The sequence below is a fragment of the Salvia splendens genome, chromosome 4 (genome assembly GCF_004379255.2).
Source record: "Salvia splendens isolate huo1 chromosome 4, SspV2, whole genome shotgun sequence".
NCBI lineage: Eukaryota > Viridiplantae > Streptophyta > Magnoliopsida > Lamiales > Lamiaceae > Salvia > Salvia splendens.
Genome location: NC_056035.1, coordinates 10,113,339 through 10,136,823, shown reverse-complemented (window position 1 = coordinate 10,136,823; position 23,485 = coordinate 10,113,339). Strand labels below are relative to the sequence as shown.

The following is a 23,485-nucleotide window of genomic DNA, read 5'->3' as shown; positions in this document are numbered from 1 at the left end:
AGTGATAACAATAACTCCTATTTATAATGCTACTAACTTAATGAACAAGAAACAAATATCTAAACAAATATGGAAAAGATATGGTAAATCAAATATGCAACTAAATAATTGGGATATGGATATGATCGTATCAACTCCATCCGGCCTCGTTACGGAGAACGTCCGTAACAACATTTTACTTTTAAAAAATATTTCACTAAAAACTAAACATAATTTGAAAAATATAAATATAATAATTTTACTAGTATCACATTCCGAACTGGTCAAAGAGAAGGTAATAAAAACGGCTTATTATTTATTAAAGAGACGAACCGAATAAATTCTTAAGAAATCTGGCGCCTAATTATCTCTGAGTCTCCGCCACGTCGTAGTATAAATATCAATACCAATTACCATGCGACTGATTTATGTAATATTGCTTAATTCTGATAAAAATATTTGTAATTCAATTTTTTGGTATGCATTTTCCTGCAATTCAGGATTAACGCGACGAACAATGACTCCAATTCCATTCATTTTCTTTTGGTATAACGAAAGTTGACAGTGGTGGACTCATTACTCCAAACAAGGACTCCAATCAGCGGAGAAGACTCTCCTTTCCCATTGTTCTTCATCTTTCCATTGCAAGGTGAAAGGCTCAAACCTCTTCTTTTTTCGGATTTATTGTATTTTCCTAATTGTGTCATGATCTGCTGCTGATACGATTCCGATTACGTGTACATAATGCATTTCGTAAACAGATGATTTTCTTATGCAAAATTGACCAATCTGGCAAATTGTATTAGCTAAACTTGACAAAATGCAGTAAATCCCTTTTTCTTATTTTCATACGCCTGAGTTAATACTTATTCAAGTAGATAATATCGTTCATATCTTGGATTTGTTGATCAGGTTGTGCCTAATCAGACACAAGTAGAGGCCTACATTTTGATCCATTTATCGCAAAGCAATGGTTCTTGGGATGAAATCCAAGCACAAAAAGGGTGTAGCTGTTCGAGTCGAATATACGGTTACCATAGAGGAGATTAAGCCTTGGCCTCCATTAGAAAGCTTTAGGTCTCTTCAAATTGTATTGATTAAATGGGAAAATGGTAGTGAGAGCTCCGGATCCTTTCATGCTGTTACTGGTGAATCCAGCATTACATTTAGTGAGTCTTTCGAGTTTTCCACAACACTGTATTGGAAGAAGGCCAAAAAAAAGTTTGGTAAAAACTATTTGGAATTCAGCTTGTTTGAGCCTCGTAAGGACAAAGTTAGAGGTCATCTCTTGGCTACAGCTTCACTAAACCTGGCAGATTATGGAATGATTGACGATGAATTAAAAGTAAATGTTCCGTTAACTTTCAAGAAAATCCCTAATGGCTCAGTGCATCCGGCTCTGGCAATTAAGTTGGAAATGACTGAAAAAGATGCACCTCACTCTTCGCCTAGTGTTGGTTTTTCGAACGAAGCATCTCTGGATGGCGGTGATGATGATGACTCAGAAATCGCGTCTTATACAGATGATGATGTCTCTTCACGTTCATCAAGAACTGCTGGCTCGTCAGCCTTTGAGGTTGCAATGCCGTCACCATCTCGAAGTGAGAAGGTTGGTAGGCTTGTTATTCATTGGTATTTAAACTTTGTATTTGGAATTTTGCTGAACACATATTCTTGGAATTGGGTTGTTTTTCTTGCTAATGTGACACAATTTCATAAAAAATTAAATAGATTGAGGAAGAGATATAGATTTTTCAATTGAAAATCTATAATTGTAAGTCTTTATACTTTGATAATGTGAATAGTATATAATGAGAGAAACCATAGTTAAAGAACACCTATGATCTCCCGCACCCTCTTTCACCTTTGCTTGATGAATGTTCATATTATATCTTCATTTTCACTTAAATGCAGAGTGGACACGGAAATCATTCATCAGCTGGTGCATCATCAGATACATGGAAGTCAGTGAAGCGTTATGTTTCTTCATCTAAACTTGCTGAACGAAGCATGTCACTTGTCAAGAAGAGCTCTAGCCCCCCCTTAAACATATCTTCTCCCTCATGCACAAATTTTCATGATAGCAGTGGGGAGTTATATGATGCCTCTAAAAGCACTCCATTTGTGCAAGTACAATCCTTTGATAGACTTGCACATGACGCTATGTCAGCCAATCATTATGGAGAATATGGTGCTAAGTCCAACTCTTTGTACTCCCTTTCTGCTCGAGAAAAGGAGTGGCAGTCCGATGCTTTGCCAAATAACAATGCACACGCTGGATGGGTGAAGGTTCAGGAAAAAATGGCAAGGAGAAATATTGAATTGGACGAACAGAGTATAGAAGAAAGATTGTTGCAGAAATTGTCGGAAGAAGAAGCCACTAGAAGGCAGATTGAAACGCGAAGTGATATCCTTGCTCCTAGAAGGAAAGGACCAGCAATCCCACCATCGCGGCTGAAGCATGAGAAGTCTGTTAAGAAACATGATTCAGTCAAAGTAAATGGTGATCTAGCCGACGCTTATGTTGGGGGGAATCCGCCGGACTTGAATGTACCAAATGGACTAAACAAGGTAGGTAAAATCAGTGCACCAGTTGAAAGAGAAGAAGCAGAAGCTTATCATTCTCTTAGAGAAAATGAATGGAAAATGAGGGTCGAGATGCTTGAGGAAGAATTGAGAGAGGCAGCAGCAACTGAGGTGAGTTTATTTTCCATAGTTGCTGAGCATTCCAGTTCTGTAAATAAGGTCCATGCTCCTGCTCGGCGACTATCCAGATTTTATAAGAATGCTTGCAGAACAAGATCACAAGCTAAACGAGCTAGTGCAGCAAGAACTGCCGTATCTGGTCTAGTTCTGGTTTCTAAAGCATGTGGAAACGATGTACCAAGGTATTTCATAGATTCGGATATATAGAACTTTGATATTGTCTAAATCCTGATGTTTTTATGTAATATTTTCAGATATCACATATACTGATTTTCCTCTCTATCATGCCGTAAATTTGACTGAACCGAGAAGCTAATATTTTGCAGGCTAACCTTCTGGTTATCCAATTCAATAATGTTGAGGTCCATTGTCAGCCAGATTGCTGCAGAACTGCCAAATGAACCAAGTATAAATAGTAATGATGGAAGGCTTTCAGACACAGCCCGCCTTAAGGGTAAGGGGCATCGGTCTCAGTCAATTGATGAATCCGATGACTTGGAAGACGTCTTGACATTCCTTATTGCGCTCGAAAGAGTTGAATCGTGGCTGTTTTCTCGAATTGTTGAGTCCATATGGTGGCAGGTTGTTTGTTAGTTTTCTTCGTCTTCCAAACCGTACCATCATGTATTAATTTGCATTAGTCTCAGATACATTAAAGGCCAATTTGCTTTTTGTTTGCTGTAGACTTTTATACCACATATGCAGCCCACTGTTTCCAAAGATAGTAACAGAGAAAGAAGCTCAGGTAAAAAGAAAGCTAGCTCAAGAAGAAATTATCTGGGTGGTAATGAGCAGGCAAGTTTTTCAATAGAGTTGTGGAGGAAAGCATTCAAAGATGCCCATGAAAGACTTTGTCCGATTCAGGCCCGTGGGCAGACATGTGGCTGCTTGTCTGCACTGGTTATACTGGTATCTCTCGATATCCTATGCATGAAAAATTTCAGACATTGCCACTCTGTTCTCAGTCAATGCTTGATAGGAAACATCATTTTAACGATAATGGGATTTGTATAACAATGATTCATTTTTTGCTTTAGGTGATGCAGCAGTTAGTTAATAGGCTCGATGTGGCAATGTTCAATGCTATTCTGCGTGAATCTGCCAAAGATATGCCGACTGATCCTGTTTCTGATCCCATCAGTGACACTAAAGTCCTCCCAGTGAAGCCTGGCAAAGCAAGCTTTGGCACTGGAGCACAATTGAAAAATATTGTGAGTGCATACATGATGTTACATAAAAATTATCATCTTTATAGTGCCCGGAAAGATTATAACTACTTGCTTTTTCGTATGTTTTTGTTACATTTTTCTCAGCCACTTACCCTTAAAAACTGATGTGTTGTTAGCAGTTGGTTTAATGTTCTCACTGCGTTGTAGATTGGAAACTGGTCAAGATGGCTCACAGATCTCTTTGGATTAGAAGATGACTCAACAGATGACGAAGGTGTTACTCTAGGGGACATCAGCAAACCAAAACCTTACAAGGCATTTTGTATCCTCCGTTCGCTAAGCGATCTCATGATGCTTCCCTATGAAATGCTTGCCGATGTTTCCACAAGAAAAGAGGTGACCATCCCAAACATCTCTAGTCTACTAGCATTACCTATTCAACTTCACACTCATCCAACCATTTCCTTTTCCTTTTTCAAAAGGTCTGCCCAATGTTCGGCCCAGCAATAATCAAGAGGGTTCTAAAAAACTTTGTCCCTGACGAATTCAGCCCCAATCCCATCCCACCCTACATAATTCACATCCTCAGTGCAGAGGTTAGTATCCATCATGCATATCTTCATCTTCAACTTAATCAGCTCAACAATATTTTCAAAATGTCGAAGTTGAAAAGGATTTGCTCTGCATTCAGGTAAGGCCAGATTCTCCAGAGGATATGGTCACAAGCTTTCCCTACGTCTCAGCTGCTACAAAGTATTCACCGCCGCCAGCAGCTCTGCTGTCCTGTGTGGGAGAGGTAGGGAAGCAAGTGCTCAAGAGTAGCAGGCTTTCGACACTCAAGAAATCCTACAGCAGTGACGATGAGATAGATGAGCTCGACTCGCCCTTGACCACAATCATCCCCGATAGCTACCAGAGCTCTGCTGCATTAGCAAAGCTTAGCTTCATGCCTAAGGAAAAGGGAGGTACCAATGCTATCCGATATCAACTGCTCCGTGAGATATGGAGAGATGATGATTAGTTATGTGTTTAGACATATGCACAGTGACTGGAAGATCTTTGTAGACTCGTTGTTATTTATGTCAAGCTTCTTCAACATAAATTATGGTTCAGAGTTGAAATTTCTGTTTGCCTGTTGCGATTTTGATAATGAAAATACATAGTAATAGAAAAAATAAGGAAATGGTTTTATTAGTTATAACAGCATTTTCCCTCTCTCTGACCAACTCCAACAAACAAAACGGCCACGCTGAATGACAACCATACACCATCCTGAATCCATGCTTTTTTATGCATTCTTTCGTAGCCTTTTTGTTCCACACCATTTCCAAAAATGGGGCTTCTCAATCTCATTTGGCTTCCTGCAAACATTCTAAACTCAGCGGCTTCCTCTCTAACTTCGGTATCATCTTCATCTCTCATTTTACTTGCACTTTCTTCTACTTTCCTAACCGATTAATCCTCCACAGCCATGGATTTCTCACGGACACACCACCAGAAAATCGCCACGGCGGCGTCCCCTGCACACGTGCGGCGCTTCCTGTGTAGCCATCGCTCGCAAAGCCAGCGCCAAGGCGCAGGATCTGGACGCGCCGCTTGGACCGATGGCGAAGAAGTCCATCTCCATATTCAACACCTTCTGCCCCTCCTTCGTACACAGCGCGGCGCATAGATGTTTAGGTTTGCTGATCGTGATCGACGACCAAATCCTGACGATCGAAGGTAAACTCGAGGCGATCATCCCCCGATCGGCGGCCGTATTCGACGGGATCGATGGGGTGGTGCGGCGCGCGGAGGCTCTGCCGGAGATCCTGGACGAGGCGGTGAGGAAATCGGTGGTGGTGATCCGTCAGTTGCCGTTGGTGGATTGGGCGGTGGCGCGTCTGATCTCGTGGCTGAGCTTCGTGCTGTCGGTGCTGGTGGATATCGGATGTGGTGAGAAGGAAATCAGCATCGACGAGAACTGCAAATCGGAGGAGCAGACGAAATCGGTGCAGTTCGAGAAGGGGTATTCGTACGCGGACGCAGCGAGGAAGGAGCAGGAAGACGAAATGGGTGCAGTTTCGAGAGAAGTGATACATTTATCGGTGAAGAGGATGCATTCATGGAAGAGCAGAATAAAGGCGCTGGAAGAGCCGCTGTCGGCAGGGGATTCGCCGATGTACTCTTCGTATCAGTCGGCAAACACGTCTCCGGTGTCGGACGGCTCGCAGGAGGAGAACCATGCCTTCAACCAGACGCTAGGATGCAGTTACAAGGATGACCAAATGGAGACGGAGGAGGATCATGTACATTTGAAGGATATTCCACTCATCCAATAGTATTCTTTTTCTCTTGTTTGTGCCATGCCAACACATGCTCCTAATATTTTACTTTTATTTTGATACTAGATTGATTTATTATAATATATGTATGGCTGTCAAATTATGTATAGATACTCTCTACATATCATTATTGATTATTCTTTTTCTTCTGATTGTTGAGGAGGAAACTTGGCCTGCCGGATAAATTTAAAACAAAAATGACATGTTTAGTTCGTTTGGGTTGTGTGCTAATCAAATGCATGCGCTTTGAAAATTTTGGGAGTAAAATGGGCTCGAACCCAATACATAAGCAAAAACAATTCATAAAATCAAATTATAATCCTTTCTTAAAACCCGTATATGTTTAGTTTGTTTGGGTTGTGTGTTTAATCAAATGCATGCATGTTTGGAAATTTAAAAGAGTTACCAGAGAACAAAAATTATAATCTATTGGTCTCGAACCTATAAATCATAAGCAAAAAATTAGAGTAAATCATAAGCAAAACAACTCATAAGCAAAAATTAGAATCCAATGAGCTTAAACCCAAAAAAATCATAAAAATGGGCTCGCTCCCAATAAGGAAATACCTAAGCAAGCAAAATTAGAATCCAATGGGCTCAAACCCAAAAAATAATAATAAAAAAAATAATAATAATAATAAAAAACGCCCACCGTAAAATTAGAATCCAATGGGCTCAAACCCAAAAAATAATAATAAAAAAAATAATAATAATAAAAAACGCCCACCGTGGGGCTCGAACCCACGACCACAAGGTTAAGAGCCTTGCGCTCTACCAACTGAGCTAGACGGGCTTATTAATGCTTCGTATTTGTTTTATACTTATATTTATTATTCACATAACCAATTTAAGGAAGCAAATCTGCTCATGCTATTAATAAATTGCTATGTTAGTAACTTAGTATTATACAATATACACTAGTTTCGTCGAAGCTACTTAGGTCGTGTGTGCTATTTATGCCTAAAAGATGCATATAGAAATTTCTACTAATTATTTACCTACAATATTCTTATTATTACAAAATGAAAGGAGAATACCTGGATAAATAAAAAACGGTGGCATTCCTTTTAACAATTACGTTGTTCGATGTGTACTTATATAAATTTCAAGAGTATACCATGCAACGTAAGAGGGATATCATTTCGTAGAGTTAATCTCCCCTAAAAAAGAGAGAGAAAAGAAAAACTATGAACTAAGAGAGCTACAAAACCGTAGTTAGACTCTGGTATTCTAGCAAATTTGTATTTTCATTTTCTTTTCTTGAATGCAAAAGTTTATTACATAGTGGCAACTAGCAACTCAACTATAACTACGTGTCCAGAAGAATGAGAGAACTATGAAACTAGCAAATGAGCATCTATGGGGTAAAAAACACCTACTCCACAAAATTGGGTGAATTGCTTTCGCAAAGAACAAGACGGAAATTTGGAGCTCATTTCAAGATGCAAAGCTTATACCAAAACGTTACTCGGCTCCATATATGAATCCCAGAATATACAACAAACTATTCACAACTAAGATTCTCTTCATCACATTGCTCTTCTTCTACCCTTAATTTATACCCATATACCATCTATCCTACTGTCTTGCGTTGCCCCGGTGCGACGTAGAACCCAGTTGGTAAAACATCGAAGAAGCAGAAGACTTTTACAGCAGTAAACTCCCTTCTAACATTGGTATACAGAGAAACTCTTTTTCTTCCGCAAGAAACCCCATACCTTACCAACTTTTCTTCTGGAAACTGTCTTTGACTTTGTATCTTCAGAGGCCAGCCCCGTCTCACAACTCTGAGACCCCGGCTGGGTAGGACCAGTTGGGGGATCTCGTTGCCGCTGCTCCCGGAAAAACATCAGAAGCTTCTGCGCTTTCTGTTTCCCTCTCACAGTCCCATTCACTGAAATGGACACCAACGAAGGTATCACCCCTTCTTGTAGGACCATTTGACTGCACTTCTCACTCGCATTGCATAATATCAGAAGGCAAGCCACAGCTTGTTCTTGTTCGATGGGCTCACCAACATCCAGAATGGCGGCAAGTGAACTGGTCAGCCCAGGAGTCTTTATCATCTCATCTCTTGCGGTGTTGCTTGAGGCTAGATATATTAACACAGCAATGCATTTCTCGGTCCAAGCTTGGTTGCTCGGGTATGTGATGAGAGTTTGGAGGGTATCAACAATGCCAGCTGACAGGAGGTAAGGAATATTCGCGGCTTGACTCGAAATGTTATAGAGTGTGTGGAGAGCATCCAGTTTACATTGCTCGTGATTTTCATTCTTAAGAACCTGGATCAAGAAAGGGACAGCCTCCGTAGTTCCTATAACAGGCTTGACCTCCTCGAGGCACGAAAGATTCAGGTAAAGAGCTGTAGCTGCTCCAGCAGAATCAGTATCGACAATCATGTTCTGTAATATTGGAAGTACTCCTGATGCCAGCATCAACTCTTGGTTTCTGAAAAGCACAGAAAAGTTGTCTCACGTGAGCATTCCGGTAATTTAGTATACACAAGCCCTCAAAAGAAGTGGTGGTGAGTGAGACGTGCCAAAGCATGTTCTTTAAAAGGCATTTCTGAATATATAGTCATTTTGGTCCTAGAAAAAAATTGATCTATTCTGAATAAGTAGATGGACTAAGATATTTGTGTTTGTATTAAAATTTATGATATGATGTGTTACACATGCATGATCAGGAAATGGTAGAATTCAACACATGCTACTACTATTAGATTTCTGACATGGCTAGCGTAATGCCACATTGCCACTCATGTTTAATTACACAACCAGAAGACTTCTAGTCACCTTGTATATATAGCATAGTTACTAAAAGCTTCAGAAATTGTAACTTGGATCTTAGCATACCTTTTATTATTTACAGCAAGGTTGAATAGAGCCATTGCTCCAATTTCCTGAGCCACCCCATTCTTGGCATAGACAGCAGACTCCAAAAATAGCAGCAATGCTTCGACAAAACCATTAGCCCCCATATAAATCCTGGCTTCCTCGTCATCCTTTAGCAAGTGTCTTATTTGCTCCACCACTTTGCATTTCTTCATCAAGTCATCCTCATTCTCCAATATTCTCAGATAATCCTTGTATTTCTGAAAGATATTAACTTCACAATCATCCTCCTGTGTAGAAATCTCTTCCTCTTCATTTCCTTCAGCTTCCTCAATGGTGCCACTGTCATTCAAAGGTACCACCTTAACACCCTTGCACTTGCATGAACTGATACTTTCAAATGACTTCAAATTTGTAGAGTCACTCTCTGATAACACTAACCGCCAGTAATTCAGGTCAAGGGACTCTGGTGGGCCATCTGGAACAGGAATACCATTCTGTTCGCACCAAGTAGCCACCAAACCTTTAACACAATAATTTGGAGTCAACGATAAATGAGGGAGCTGCTGCTGAGTTTTAGGGCAAGTATTGTGTCCATCACAGAACCATTTTTCAATGCAAACCCTTTCATATGTTTGTCCAGAAGCTATAATAACTGGATCGTACATAAGTTGCAATGATATTGGACACCTTAACTCTTCAGGAGGGACTGCCATCTGGTCTGATCTCCGGAAATTGGACTTAAAATTAAAAGAATTCAGTTTTGACAGCTGTCTGTCAAAGGCACAGCCACTGCGGCCCAGAACAATGCCATCATCCAAAGATGCTTGAACAGTAGGTGAGCAAGGCGTTGAACCTTGTGAGTCATTATCATCTGATAGCTCACTTCTGAACAACTTTGAATACTTCCTTATGAGATGAAGAAGATAAGCAATTATTGACTCTTTCCTTTTGTCTTCCTCAGCCCGAGCTCTGTCTATGAGCTTCTTTAAAGCCCTCCTCTCCCTAAGTGTAGCTCTTGAAGAGGTTATACCCAATTTAGAAGCAGCTTGGTGGAAGGATTCAAGCTCATTATTGTCATTTGAACTGCTGTTAAAATTCCTTCCTTGCTGGAGCAAAGCAATAATCTCATCACCAATTTGCTTCTCCACAGGATCAAGCGCGAACTCAATCCTTCTGAGCTCAGCTAAAATTTCACCAATCTGGAAAAACACCATTCAGATGAGAACCGAACAAATGAAGCATTTAAAGCAAGGTTGGAAAGACAATTTTACATAGTACTATATAACTTGAAGATAACAATCCCAAATCAGAGAAATAATTACATGGACGCACATCAATTAGTCTTCGAGTGCTCACAGAATTATTAGCCCCTCCGTCCAGAAATAAGTTGAATACGTTTTTTATTTTTTCTGTTTTAAGTTGAGTAAGTTTTCACCACCCATAGCTCTTATAATTCTTGGAAACAAAGAGGTGAGATATTTCCACAATCAAAACTCAAATTTAGGACTAAAAGCTCCAAAAATAAACAATACTAGTACAAAATTGTACCTGCGTGCCAATAACTTGTGGAACAATATCTTCAACCCGAGTTAAACTATCTTCCAGGGCAGATCTCGCCTTCTCAAATTTTAGAACAACAGAATCTCCTGTTATTGCCTGGCAAGTAGAAAAGTAATAAAGTTAGTCACTGTTGCAGGCATGCTTTTAAATATAACTGTGAACTTGCTTTCAAATCTCTCTCTGGAAGTAAGTGATGTAGTGAAAACCAATAAGAAATTAAGCAGGGTGACAAGATACCAAAACTACTACTTTAGTTATCTGAATGAGGATCATAATTATGTAGGCGATAAAATAAACAGGAAACCAGAAGCTTTCATACCAAGTACAGTTTACTACACTCTGCACAGTGTTGTAGAATATTCTTCGTCTTCTCGAGCGCAATATGCAGAGCACATAGTGCCTGAATTCCAGATGTGCTCCTTGGCCTAGCTGCTTCTAGGTCTGGAAAAATCGAAAGCACCTTCACATACATGGTACACAGGCTCTTGCACATCTCGCCATGTAGCTGCACCAAGACCATATTTTGTCAGTTACTAAAAATACCTAGAGAACAGCCACTAAGAATGTCCGGGTGGGTGATCCACTATGAAAGCAATAATTATCCATAAGTTCATGTGAACGCAACAGCCAACAGTAAAGATGCTACATGGTCAAGAATGGAGCTACTACAAAATATTCCAAGGTTGAACATATTGCCGAAATAAAACTAATACAAGTCAAACACCAGAAATACTTATTTAATAAGCTAGCTACTATGAAAAAAAAATCGAGCTATTGCATCCATACCTTTGGCTCACCAATGGAGATTAAATTTTCTTCAATCTCAGAAGCATCCATTTTAAGGGTGGAAACAACGGTTTTGTTTTAGAATGGGATTTGAGAAAACCTGAAAATTAACGAAGAACGTAAGGTTTATGAATCATTCATCATCAGAGAGCAAATGAATAATTAATTAACCTCGCAAAAATGCTGATATCTATCTTTCTCTTTAACCAGTTCATTATTAGAAATAGCAACTTGTGTGACCCAACTTGTTTTTAGCTTGTCACATCAAGTTAGTGAAAAGGAAATCATTAGTAACAAGACAATAATCAGTGATCAATGTCACTAATAGAAATCATAGATTTAGTTAATAGTCCTTTCCCAAAAACAGCGACTAATCAAAATTGAATCAGAAGTTAGAAATTCTTAGCTGAAAATCTACACTTGCAATGAAAAATCAAAATCCATAAAACCAGGATGGAAGAAAAAACACACTAGAACAGGGAAGCAGATGGCAAATGAGGATCCAACATCAAGACCACAAACGCAACTCTCCATCAGCTGATTCGTTTTTCGTTTTTGAAAAATATCCTTTCGTTTTTTTTCAATCAAACGATATCTATCAAATCATCAGCTGCAATTAGTAAAACTCAAACAGCTCGAAACTACACATAGCTGAGGAAAGACACCACCACAATTGAAAAATAGTATATATCCGAAATCAAATGCTTCCAGATTGCAACCGTAGAAACATACCAGAATCATCCGAAAAAGATCCAAGGAGGCTTCATCAAACCGACATAACTGACAAGAAAACGATAATGCCGAAACTTCACTAACTTCCAGGAAACAAAAGGCTTTCTAAATTTGGATCAGCGGATTTTAGTGAGAGAGAGAAACCATGAAGGAGGGGGCTGAGGGTTATTTTACAGTTTGCAGGGGCTTAAATGGTGAAGGAAATATTAGAACTAATATTCTACTGGGAAGGATAAAATATTAAAATAAAATGCAGGGGTTTATTTAATATTTTTTCACTCAATATTTAATACAAAGGCATTTAGCGAAAATGATGTAGGGGGTAAAAATGGAATTTCGGAAGGCGATATTGTCTCCCCAGTTCACAGGCCAACATTTGCCGACTGCCTTGAGTTTGTCAGTTAGCAAATTGGCCATCAATGCAGTGAAATGTCCCTTTTGCCCACAAGGTAAATATGACATTGACCTTACTAAGTGGAAAACTGGAAATCTAGTTTCGTTAAGTTTCAATAATCAAGACCAATATCATGAGTTCGTTATAGTACTAGATTTTATACTAAAACTTTTGAACTAATCCTAGTTTGAAAGGTACAAGAAGTTGATTAAAAAATATTTTAATTGAAATATAAAATTCTAACAGATGTTTTATTTTAATTTCAACCGTTTATTGACTTGATCAAGTTGAAATCTAATGCAAGTAGTTAGCGACTTTCTGATATAAATCTGGAGTTCTAGTATTAAATTAATGATGTACTTATAACTTTTTTGCTTTGTTACTTTGTTTAATATTTTACAATTTAAGTATGAAGAACATTAATGAGGGAGCATATAGTCCATAATAAAGAACTAGAACTAAAAGTGCAAAAGTCCCGGAAGTGGGGTATATTAATGATATTAAGTGGTGCTAATTTGACATCTAATTATAGCGCAGTTAGTAGCAGTTCTATTTAAGGCTGGGAAAATATACCGAAATACCGCACTTACCGTACCGAAAAAATACCGAAAATACCGAATTTTTGGTATACCGTACTTTTCGGTACGGTATCATACCGTACCGACATTTTTAGATACGGTAAAGGTATGCATTTTGTATATACCGCGGTATACCGTGTTATACCGCATCATACCGCAATTGCGGTATATACTAGTATAACACGGTATACCGCAAATACGGTATATACCGTAATTGGCGGTATATACTGCAGATATACCATATTTAACATATTTATTATTTATAAAATATATTATTATATAATTTTGTTAAACATAATTGAATGGATTTTGAATGTCATGAACTATGTTTGCTTTGTGATGGATTTTTATCACTTTGGATATTTCCTAGATGTTTAAAATGATATTTTTGCTATTTAATGCATGAATGTTAGGTTTTGACCTGTGGTATTCGGTACCGTGATTTCGGTATACAGCATATTGCGGTATGCGGTATGCCGAAATCACGGTACGGTATACCGAAATGTCGGTAAGGTAACGATATCTAAATTTTGGTATATCGACTTTTCGGTATACCGAAAAAAGCGGTACGGTAAAGGTAAGGTTTTTGGTCATACCGTACTTTTCGGTACGATATGCGGTATGACAATTTCGGCACGGTATACCGTACCGTTCCAATCCTAGTTCTATTTCAAATTTTCAATAGCTAAATCTATCTCTCTAGGAATTCCACGGTGTCTTTACAATAAAAAACGAGCCATCATCTCTTAAAAATCATCACGTATGTAGAAATTGAGTTATAATCACCTCTATCATTTGTCACAACTATTAAAAAAATTCAACTTATGATTTTTTTGTAATGTATATCAAGATGGTGCGACCTTAATACCTTAATTATCCTTCATGCAAAGGAGATCTTTAGAACATAAATCTCTCTCTCTCTCTCCAATTCTTAAAGTATTTGAGGTGCTTGGCTTCTAAGTTTGTGTGGCTATATATGTTCTAGCTGTCACCAGTTCTAACGGAGTCAGGTCATTTGTATAATTGTATTGTTGGATTGTGCCGACCTACACACAATTTCATAAAATAAATCCAATGATTGATTGATATTTTAAATATGACAAATAGAAGGTGACCAAGATTAAGAGGAGTCGACAATTACATTTTCGAAACTGCAGTAATGTGCGTGAATTATGTGATTTTTATTTATTTTAATATTGATATGATACTATCGCTTTTATGTGAGTGAATTATGCCCTTTTTATTAATTTTAAACTTGCTATGATGCTCTCGATTTCGACCTCTTTTTCGTTTAGAATTTTGGCAAGTGTCACAATTGTAGGCTAAGATGCTGTTTGGCTTAGCTTACAAGCTCAATAATCATTTCAAAACTATTGAAAAGTGTATGATAAAGTAGACGAGGGTCGAGACAACCACTCTTAACTCATAATGAGATTGCCTTGAAATACATTGGCACTACATTGCAAATACTGTATCTATTGTTTTGCTGCATGAACATATATAGAAGCAACTTTCTGTGTCATTTTATTTTCATACCATATTTGATTAATGTAGTGTACATCATATACATTTATAATAAGTTAAGACCACAAATTTACAAATACATGACTCAATAGTCAATATAATAAAATGCTTTCATCTCAGCCTTTAATAGATAAAAATAGTAATAAGAACAGTGAGAGAAAATCTATGCAGGTCGAGACTTGAGAGTAAAGCAAAATAAATATAAACACTATGTATTTTCAAAAGTGGATCCACCTTCAAATTCATAATCCGCCGGTACCATATCTCAAGAATTCATCTAAATAATCAGCTTTCTAATTCTTCGTATAAAATAAAATAACACATTTTTTAGAATTTTATACATCGTAAAAAATAAGATTGAAACATTTTTTAGAGCACGAGTCCCATGACACTCACACATAAACACCAACGCTAATATATTACTCGAACTTATGACCTACCATCAGGCCCGTCCCTTAGCCCGTGCGGCCTGTGCGACCGCACAGGGCCCCCAATTTTCAAGGGCCTCTGAAATATTTCAGCACATATACATGTATTCCTATTTTTTCAGCCCAACAAAGCTATTTCTCTTGTATAGCAACGCCCAGGCCTTTTTCTAGCACCGTGACTCCAATTCTGATCGATTTCTTTTCCCGATCGTAGACCTGGGAGCCGCCTGTTCGTGTTCGGTGTTCCTCATCGACAAATGCCGCAACAGGGACCAGCTCACCAGAGCCATCGTTGATCGCTTCTGCAGCGCCTGCCATCGTCGGTTATTGCGATTGGGAGCAGCGCAAACGCATCAATTTGTCTTTTTTTCTATAGTATATTTCTTTAAAATGCATTGTCTTTTTTTCTTTAATTATCATATAGCTTTAAAATGCATTGTCTTTTTTTCTATAGTGGTAGGCCTCATTTTAGATTTTTGCACAGGGCTTATGATTTTGTCGGGACGGCCCTGCCTACCATCATTCTGTAATCTTGATTTTATGATGTACATTAGCTAGAAAAACAAAAAGTAACTAGAATGAAATGATCAATTTTGTGTAATTGTCTCCAAATTCAAGCAGCATGAGTCTACGCTCAATACTAGTCCACGTGGCTCCGTTTAATTTTGCGTCTCTTATTTGCGGAAAAACCCTGCCCAGATCCGTAATTCTCGGAGGCCCCTCACTTTCCCCCAATTCTCATCCATTGGAATTGACCACAAATATATTTATACTCCACTCCACTATTTATATAGTACTACTAACAATTACAAATTCATAAGATGGATACTTATAATAAGATATACTCATAAGCCAAATGAAACACATTAATTCTTTCATATTTCATGTATTTCAACTTGCATATTTCGGTTACCAAAACAAAATAATTATGTCTATTTTCCTTGTTAGTGAAAATTTGTCGCATATACATAATATCACTTTCTTATAATCACATATACACGAAAATCTGAATTACCAACATACTATCAAAGTTGTTGCAGTTAAGTTATTTTATTTTTAGCAATAAATTTTATTATTTTTTTCATTTCTTAATTAAGGAGAAATTAAAATCGTTGAGTAGTTGGTCTCCCCTAAAAAAAAGTGGTTGGCTTAAAACAAAAGAGAATGTGAATTCATTGTAAAGTGGAGTTATATATTGATTTTATTTTCAAAAAATAATCACAAAAAAATTAATGGTTTTACAATATTAAAAGCAGGGAATACATTGTTAGAAAATTTAAAAAATCAACGCAATAAGTCTATATTTTATTCATATTCAATTGCGACACTATTCAAATTAATATAAATAGATTAAAATATCAAATGCATGAGATGACGCAAGCAAAGTTTATTCGGGAGCTAATATATATGAAGTGAATTCACATTTAATCACAATATACTTGTGTTATCCTACAATGAAATAACTGTACACAGTGGCGGATCCAGGGGCAGGTGGGGGCGGTCGCCCCTACCCGACCTTCCGGAGAGCCTAAATTTTTCATTGAATCAAGCCGAAAATAGCATAAAGCCCCCTCCGTAGAGTGTAGAAATATTTTTGTTTTCAATAAATGTCATATAAAATGTAGTAGTTCAATGGTTTGGTTTTTAGATTTTTAACTAAGATGTCTAGAGTTCCATCCTCAACAAATACATATTTTTTTTCATTTTTTATTTTATCCATTCATATTTCTTCTTATTATCAAAATAATACCTTTAAATACTTTATGTAATCTAAACTTTTACTAAGTTGCATATATTATGTTGTTATATTTATTCTTTAGTTAAAATCATTTTTAATCTTGTGTTAAAGTCTTTTTATCCTATAGTACTTATAATTTGATCCATGCATCTTAATTATTCTCTATGTAACAAAATAAACATTTTAAATATTTTTGAAATATAAATATTTAGTGCTCTACTTATATCACTTTTGTATATAATATTTACAGTGATTTAAAATGTACATATATTTACAATAATTTTATATTTTAAAATGAATAATATATATTTGCAAGCTAAAGCATGTTTATATTTATATATTTTTTTATTTTAAAATGAATAATACATATTTGCAAGCTGAAGCATGTTTATATTTTATTAATGAAGCTAGTGCAACTTAAATATTAATATAATATTTATTTATTTTATTATTAAAAATAATATTAAATTAAATATTTAATATTTAAATATAAGTTCCGCTCCCGCCATTTTCGGGTCCTGGATCCGCCGCTGACTGTACAGACTGCATATGAATAATGAACGAGACAGCGGTCGTTATAAATAATGAACAGATTAGCTACGTTGTCGATTCGGAAAGTATTTAGATCGATTAGGGAAATCGAATAATTTATTCAAGAAAACTGTGCAGGCCGCCAAATATGACCGACCCTGTCGTTTCCAAAGGGCGCAAGATGTATGCAACGAATAGTTATATAAATATTTATTTTATATTCTATAATTAATTATACAACAGGTTGATATAAGCGGGGTCTTATTTTTTAATACAGTCTCTAGTACAACGTGGGTGCTACTTATACGTGGATAGTAATAAATGTATATAAATTATCTATATAAAATTAAACGTTTTTTTAAATTTTACGTTGAAAATCATTTTATAAATTTTAATTAATTTAGAATAAATTACATATAATTATTCTATGAAAATTTTAAAAAATAAAATTTAAATTAAATATTAACATACTTTAGAAAATGTATTTTTTATTAAATATTGTATAATTATTTCAAACCAAGCTCGAAACAATATGAAAATTTGTCACAAATTTATCACATCATTTCCTCTTTACTGCTATAGATAACATTTACTGCTATAGATAACATAATCAATAACAAAATTAATTAAGAATTTAATTCAATAAAATTTAAAATTAAAAGATATTATATACATAGGTTTGTGTTAAAATGACAACATCATTTAAGATGACATTGTACCACCAAGGACAACAGTTAGATTTAGGAGCAGATTCAACATTAGTCTGCCACGTGGTAGGCTTGCTTGCTTATGTATCGTAGATTGCTTGATTATCTTTGATTTCGTATCGCAGATTGCTTGAAATCATATGCCGAGTTGCTTGCCCATGTATCGTATGTTTGTCCAGATTGTCATTTTAACTATGGTGTCACCAAAGTGCTTTGATTTCGTATCTCATATTGCTTGGAACAATATACCGAATTGTTTGTCTATGGTATCACATATTGCTTGCATATGTATTGCACATTGCTTGTTACTTGTTGTCACATTGTCACTTTAAGAGTGATGTCACCTTTATACAATTTATCTACATTTAAAATTAGAAGATATTATGTACATATATAGTAGTCCATGTATTTCAATGAGAGTAATTTATACACAATTTTATAGAAATAATGTAATTTTTGTATGCCTTAATAAAAGTGGGCTTTGAATAACAAACGAACCGTTGGGTGGAAAATATTTGAAAATTGAGTTTGCAGATGATGACATGATGATCTCAAGTTGGGTTTATAATTGATTTGCGAGAGGTACTTATGTTGTTCCCCACATGCACAACTGCAATTTTTACTAAATCCAAAAGCATATAATATTAATTGATTTTTTTTAGTTGGTTTGGCCGGTGCTTCATGTTGCGGATTCGAAAAAATATTCTCAAATTTGTATTCATTTTTAGAATCAAATTATGAACTCAATTAGGATATTAGCGACAATTATGTCATGATATTTTTTGGGTACTACCCACGTCTGATTAGTTATTTAGTTCGTAAACATATCACCGAAATTTAAAACGAATCATTATTATTCCGAGATATTCTGTTTATAATTATTACCCATATATTCTGGCAGAAATCACAACAGACACTTATTTATAAGAAAAATGGTGCACTAGCTAGGAAATATTTTTTTTAGCCAAATTTTAGAAACTTGATTAAATTAATTAATTTGCACGGTTTATTATTACTCTATCAGGCATCAGCCACCAAGGAAGTGCCGTCGTTTATGATAGACCGGATAGATTAATAAAAATAAAATCAATTATTTTAAATGCGTATTAAGTAAATAAAATTAATTATTTTTTCACTTAAAGTTAAATACCTCTTGTAATAGAACATATTGATAAAAAAAAAGTAGTTAAAAGTAATTCATTGTTTAATTGGATCGATTTGAATTATTTTTTTCAAATCCATTTTTTCACTGACTGTTGTAATAGATTGATAAAAATAGTTCAAGCTAAATTCATTGTTTACTTTGACGAGTTCATTAATTTTGAGATTATCTGACCAGCTTATCCTTTAATCATATATAGCATATCAATCTATTATATCACTCAAAGAAAACGACGGCCTACAGTATTCATTCCATGCATAGTTGCATACTAAGCATTACAAAAAAAAATCAACATATGCAACATATTATATGCTTCTAGAAATCAACATAACACCAACTATATGCATTAATGCTTCTAGAAAAAACCTTTATATATAATATACTCCATATAATGATAAGTTGATAACAACTACTTATGTCTTACTATATTATACGTGGCAGATTCACATCTGTTATATTTGAGTGCTTGAAATTGAAGCAACGTAAAGATGCATTTGGTGCATAAAAGAAGCAAACTATATGAAAAGAAATGGATTTTGAAGCAATATATAACTAAAAGGTGTAAATGTGACAAACTTTGTATATATATGTTTCATTGCTAGTAGTTATAATATGTTATCCAGTCTCGAATGGGTTATAATATGTATTTTGGTTAGCGAAAATAAGTAAAGAAAACAAATGATAACATATATCACTTTAAGTTGCAATTATATCATTACAAATAATACTAGTTCTTTCATAGGGTCAAAGCCTCAAGAGTAAAGACATAAATGAAAATCAAACCACGAATTTATCACATTCATTACGAAGACCAACTCAATCATCCACTGTCAAAATTATCGACAATACGACAAAAATGGGTAAATTCCAAAAGGCGTTATTAACTTTTACTATAAGTTTATACCAATGCATTCGCAACATTGAATCAAAACTATATATACTTTTAATGTGAATTTAGAGAATATAGATAGAGAGAGATACCAAATCACATTGCAAGAATGCCCATTGTCCATTTTAACGATAAATTATGAGGTAGATAATTACTTCATGGTAAGATGTTAGGTATAATGTTTTAGGGTTTGAAATGATAAAATTATTACTAGATATATTAAAATTTGAGAATGAAATGTCGAAACATGGCAAGAGAGGGGTGGCGGCTTTAACCAATTTATACCAGTGGGGACCTAAGCTTCACCCATAGCCACTCAATTGCTCATTTGATGCATGTGACAAAAGTTGGTTAGTTGCATGCACCTTCTTTCCATGATTGTCCATCTTTAAATCTCTATCTCTATTCTTATAAATTCCCCTTCCTTGCTATTCGAAGCTCCTATTGTTTGTATTTTGAAAAAAGTTTGGAATACATAATTGATAGCTAATAGAATTTGCTAGAAATGTTTTGATTTACATAAAATAAGTCACATTCAAATGATATAATTTTTTTTACTTTTATATGGGTAAATATATTATCAGTTAGATCATTTGCCTTCTTTAAAAACTCAATTTTATCAGATTTAATAAACCATAAATTCATATTAGTATTAATAATATATCAGAAAAACAATCTTCTGCACATAACCCCGCATTTTTTTTTGTTTCACACATATCTCCTTACCTATACTTATTATTTATAATATTTTTTAACTAATACAGTATATAATTTCAGTTTTTAAAATTTTTTAATTTATTATGATCTTTTTAAGAAAATAAGTGCTACTAGTATATTTTTTTCAAAATTTTTTTTATTTAATCTCCTCGCCTATAGTTCCCCCACTCATGACTCACCTATGCTTATTTTATGTTCTTTACAAATTCAAACTTATTAAGTATTTATGCTCTTAATTTGTTAACTATCTTTACAACATAAGAAAAGAAAAATGCCCCCCACCTAATAGTACTGTATTATTTATATATGCTTATTATTTATTAAACCATAAAGTTTAACTTCTTTGTCCTCTATCTTTTGAACATAAAAAGAAAAAAAAGTACTCCTATTCGGTATATACCAAAAATGATCCTCAATTTTAAAAAAATGTTTTCCCCTTTCACCCAAACTTATAATTTAATTATGTTCTTCTGAAGTTATAAAGTTGAACTTGAACCTTTATGTTTACAATAATTTCAACAAAAGAAGAAAGAAAAATCAAAAGCACAAAATATGATCGGACAAGTTACACGTTTATCAAAAGGATTTCGACAGTTAACCTTCCAAAAAAGGTCGACATATAGTTTGGCTTCAATATTCCAACGGAAATAGTAAAATTTAGGGTATGCATTGCTTATTTATTTACATCTTTAAAAAAAATAGATGAATGAGACAAAAAGTTGAGGGGAGAGGGAATGGTCTTATGACTCACATCTATATATAGTACTTACTAAATTTACTATCTCACCTTTAGAAATATTAATATTTTTTCATAAATACCCAAACTTCCAATTTTTGGTCTAGGTTGATAAACAATGAAAACACCTTTAACGCCTATCCTAAGTTGGAATGACAAATATAGCTTAAAAATTCTATGCCTAATGGGTCTTACAAATTTGATCCACCCCAAATTTTGTGCTCTTCATCTTCATCACCATCATCATTATTATTACTAGGAAAATCCTATTCATACTCTCACCCTTTAATGTTCTTATAGATCTCATGTCTAATTTATCTTTATATATTACTCTTAGAGTTATGCCCTAATATCTAAATTACAGATAATTGTAACAAATTGAATAAAGTGTTCAACATATATACCCCAAATCCATACTAAAGTGTTCAAAATATATACCCCATACCCATACTTTTAAGAGCCATGTGTCTTTTATAAACAAACAAGTGTAAAACATTACATTTATTCGTTTTCCAAAATCATTTGCACTTTTAAAGTTTTATTATTTCTTTTTCCTAGTTTAGCTAATAATGTAGAGGTCATTTCGTTTTGAAATATTATATCTCATGATTGAATATGTATTATTGGTTCATATGATTGAATCTATCAACTTAATACTAGATGGATAATATGATAGTGAGTTATAGTCATCTTCTCGAAGTAAAATTATCTCACAACTTAACATTAGATGGATCATCATATGGTAATAAGTCATTGTTATGGAACAACACTTGTGAATTATGAGTAGTATAGTTTAAGTTTTAGCATGCTTCTTTGTCACCGTTAAATAAAAGCAGCATTATTAGCAGATTTTCGTAAAAAAATGATGTTACAAACTAAATTCAGCCAAAATTTTAGGTAGTTAACCCTTATGTGGGTAATGGAGCATTTGCAATTGCAACTCTAAATTTTGGAAAAAAAGGAAACAAATGATCGCACGCACTATTTACCGAACGATGGGATCGGCCCAATGAAATAGAAATGAAGCCCATGAAGAGATTGTTGATCTAGGATTTACTTAGCACAACTCATTCCTTATTTAAGTCGATTTTTGTCGACATTCAGATAATGTTGGCTTCCGAATTTCACCACAGCATAAAAAATCTGTATTGAACGTTGGACTCGACTTGAGCTTTAACCTTCATTTTGTTTTAGGACAACGCTGAGCTTGACTTGAGCTTTGGGAGCTTTGGACCATATAACAATGATGTGCAGGCCTTCGTGTTGATTTTGAATTGAACGTTGAGCTTTAAGACGCTTAGTTTCGGATCAAATTTAGAGTTTTAATTTTCAAGGTACTTCCTGCTAATTCCATACAAAAACACTTTGGATCTTGTAGTTGAATACTTGAATTGTTGAGCTCCTGCTCTTCAACAATATTTTGAATATTTAGAGTTGATATAGAGATCTTTATTTAGAGATGTGGGAAGAGGTAAACTTTTACCAAAGTTTACGTGATTTTGGAGTTGATTGGTTAGCAATATAATATACGTATATAATACATGCAAAATCATCAATACAAAAATGCATTTTAATACAAAATTTATACCAAATCGTGATCATGAAATTTTAGGTCATCCTTACTATAATGACCTAAAAATAAACTAACAATAACCTACAATTGACCTTGTATGTTTGGTTATGTATTTTTGTATTAATATTGAGTTTTGCATAATTCATGTGAAGTGTGTGATCACGAGAGCCACACATCAATAAGACTAAGGGTGCGCGTGAGAAGCCGGACGCGGTGTGTAGCACGTGGAGTCGAGTACATGTGTGGATGCATGAGGAGTTAGTTATAACCGCTTGAAGATCTCATCGAAGAGAGGGATATAAGCTTAGCTCCAGCTCATTTTACACACACTGATTCACCACCGTTGTAACAGAAGTAGGAGAGAAAAGAAAGAGTGAGAGAAAGAGTTCTTGTGATTCTATCTTGACAGTAGATT

At 35.2% G+C, this 23,485-nt stretch overlaps 4 protein-coding genes and 1 non-coding gene across 5 annotated transcripts in view; 2 read left to right on the top strand and 3 right to left on the bottom strand.

Annotated features, from left to right (window-relative positions):
* Positions 1–475: 475 nt before the first annotated feature.
* On the top strand, positions 476–4,910 carry LOC121799284. Its single transcript, XM_042198604.1, has 9 exons — positions 476–628; positions 892–1,588; positions 1,894–2,867; positions 3,012–3,267; positions 3,370–3,594; positions 3,723–3,896; positions 4,062–4,250; positions 4,337–4,450; positions 4,546–4,910. Exons 2-9 carry the CDS (start codon positions 950–952, stop codon positions 4,873–4,875), a joined length of 2,901 nt encoding a protein of 966 aa, XP_042054538.1. The 5' UTR covers positions 476–628; positions 892–949; the 3' UTR covers positions 4,876–4,910.
* Positions 4,911–5,001: 91 nt separating this feature from the next.
* LOC121800234 lies at positions 5,002–6,265 on the top strand. The gene is made up of 2 exons (XM_042199813.1): positions 5,002–5,256; positions 5,324–6,265. Exons 1-2 carry the CDS (start codon positions 5,188–5,190, stop codon positions 6,173–6,175), a joined length of 921 nt encoding a protein of 306 aa, XP_042055747.1. The 5' UTR covers positions 5,002–5,187; the 3' UTR covers positions 6,176–6,265.
* A 633-nt stretch (positions 6,266–6,898) lies between these two features.
* TRNAK-CUU lies at positions 6,899–6,971 on the bottom strand. Its single transcript has one exon. It is a non-coding gene; the product is annotated as a tRNA-Lys (tRNA).
* Positions 6,972–7,406: 435 nt separating this feature from the next.
* Positions 7,407–12,304, bottom strand: LOC121798418 (U-box domain-containing protein 45-like). The gene is made up of 6 exons (XM_042197418.1): positions 12,094–12,304; positions 11,362–11,461; positions 10,895–11,080; positions 10,564–10,671; positions 9,034–10,214; positions 7,407–8,626 (listed from the first exon to the last, which is right to left on the bottom strand). Exons 2-6 carry the CDS (start codon positions 11,410–11,412, stop codon positions 7,846–7,848), a joined length of 2,307 nt encoding a protein of 768 aa, XP_042053352.1. The 5' UTR covers positions 11,413–11,461; positions 12,094–12,304; the 3' UTR covers positions 7,407–7,845.
* The window catches only part of LOC121798419 (DEAD-box ATP-dependent RNA helicase 21-like), a 794,448-nt gene continuing 780,858 nt past the window's right edge, over positions 9,896–23,485 (bottom strand). The window contains exon 2 of the transcript XR_006050056.1: positions 9,896–10,017. The gene's annotated coding sequence lies outside the window, so the exon portion shown is untranslated. The remainder of the gene's footprint in view (positions 10,018–23,485) is intronic.

Coding starts and splice junctions, on each gene's coding strand:
- LOC121800234 (XM_042199813.1), top strand. CDS start 5,188: ATGGGGCTTCTCAATCTCATTTGGCTTCCTGCAAACATTCTAAACTCA. Junction 5,257..5,323: donor CGGCTTCCTCTCTAACTTCG/GTATCATCTTCA, acceptor AATCCTCCACAG/CCATGGATTTCTCACGGACA.
- LOC121798418 (XM_042197418.1), bottom strand. CDS start 11,412: ATGGATGCTTCTGAGATTGAAGAAAATTTAATCTCCATTGGTGAGCCA. Junction 11,081..11,361: donor TCTCCATTGGTGAGCCAAAG/GTATGGATGCAA, acceptor GTCTTGGTGCAG/CTACATGGCGAGATGTGCAA. Junction 8,627..9,033: donor CTTGCTGTAAATAATAAAAG/GTATGCTAAGAT, acceptor TGTGCTTTTCAG/AAACCAAGAGTTGATGCTGG.
- LOC121799284 (XM_042198604.1), top strand. CDS start 950: ATGGTTCTTGGGATGAAATCCAAGCACAAAAAGGGTGTAGCTGTTCGA. Junction 1,589..1,893: donor CACCATCTCGAAGTGAGAAG/GTTGGTAGGCTT, acceptor ACTTAAATGCAG/AGTGGACACGGAAATCATTC. Junction 4,451..4,545: donor TTCACATCCTCAGTGCAGAG/GTTAGTATCCAT, acceptor CTCTGCATTCAG/GTAAGGCCAGATTCTCCAGA.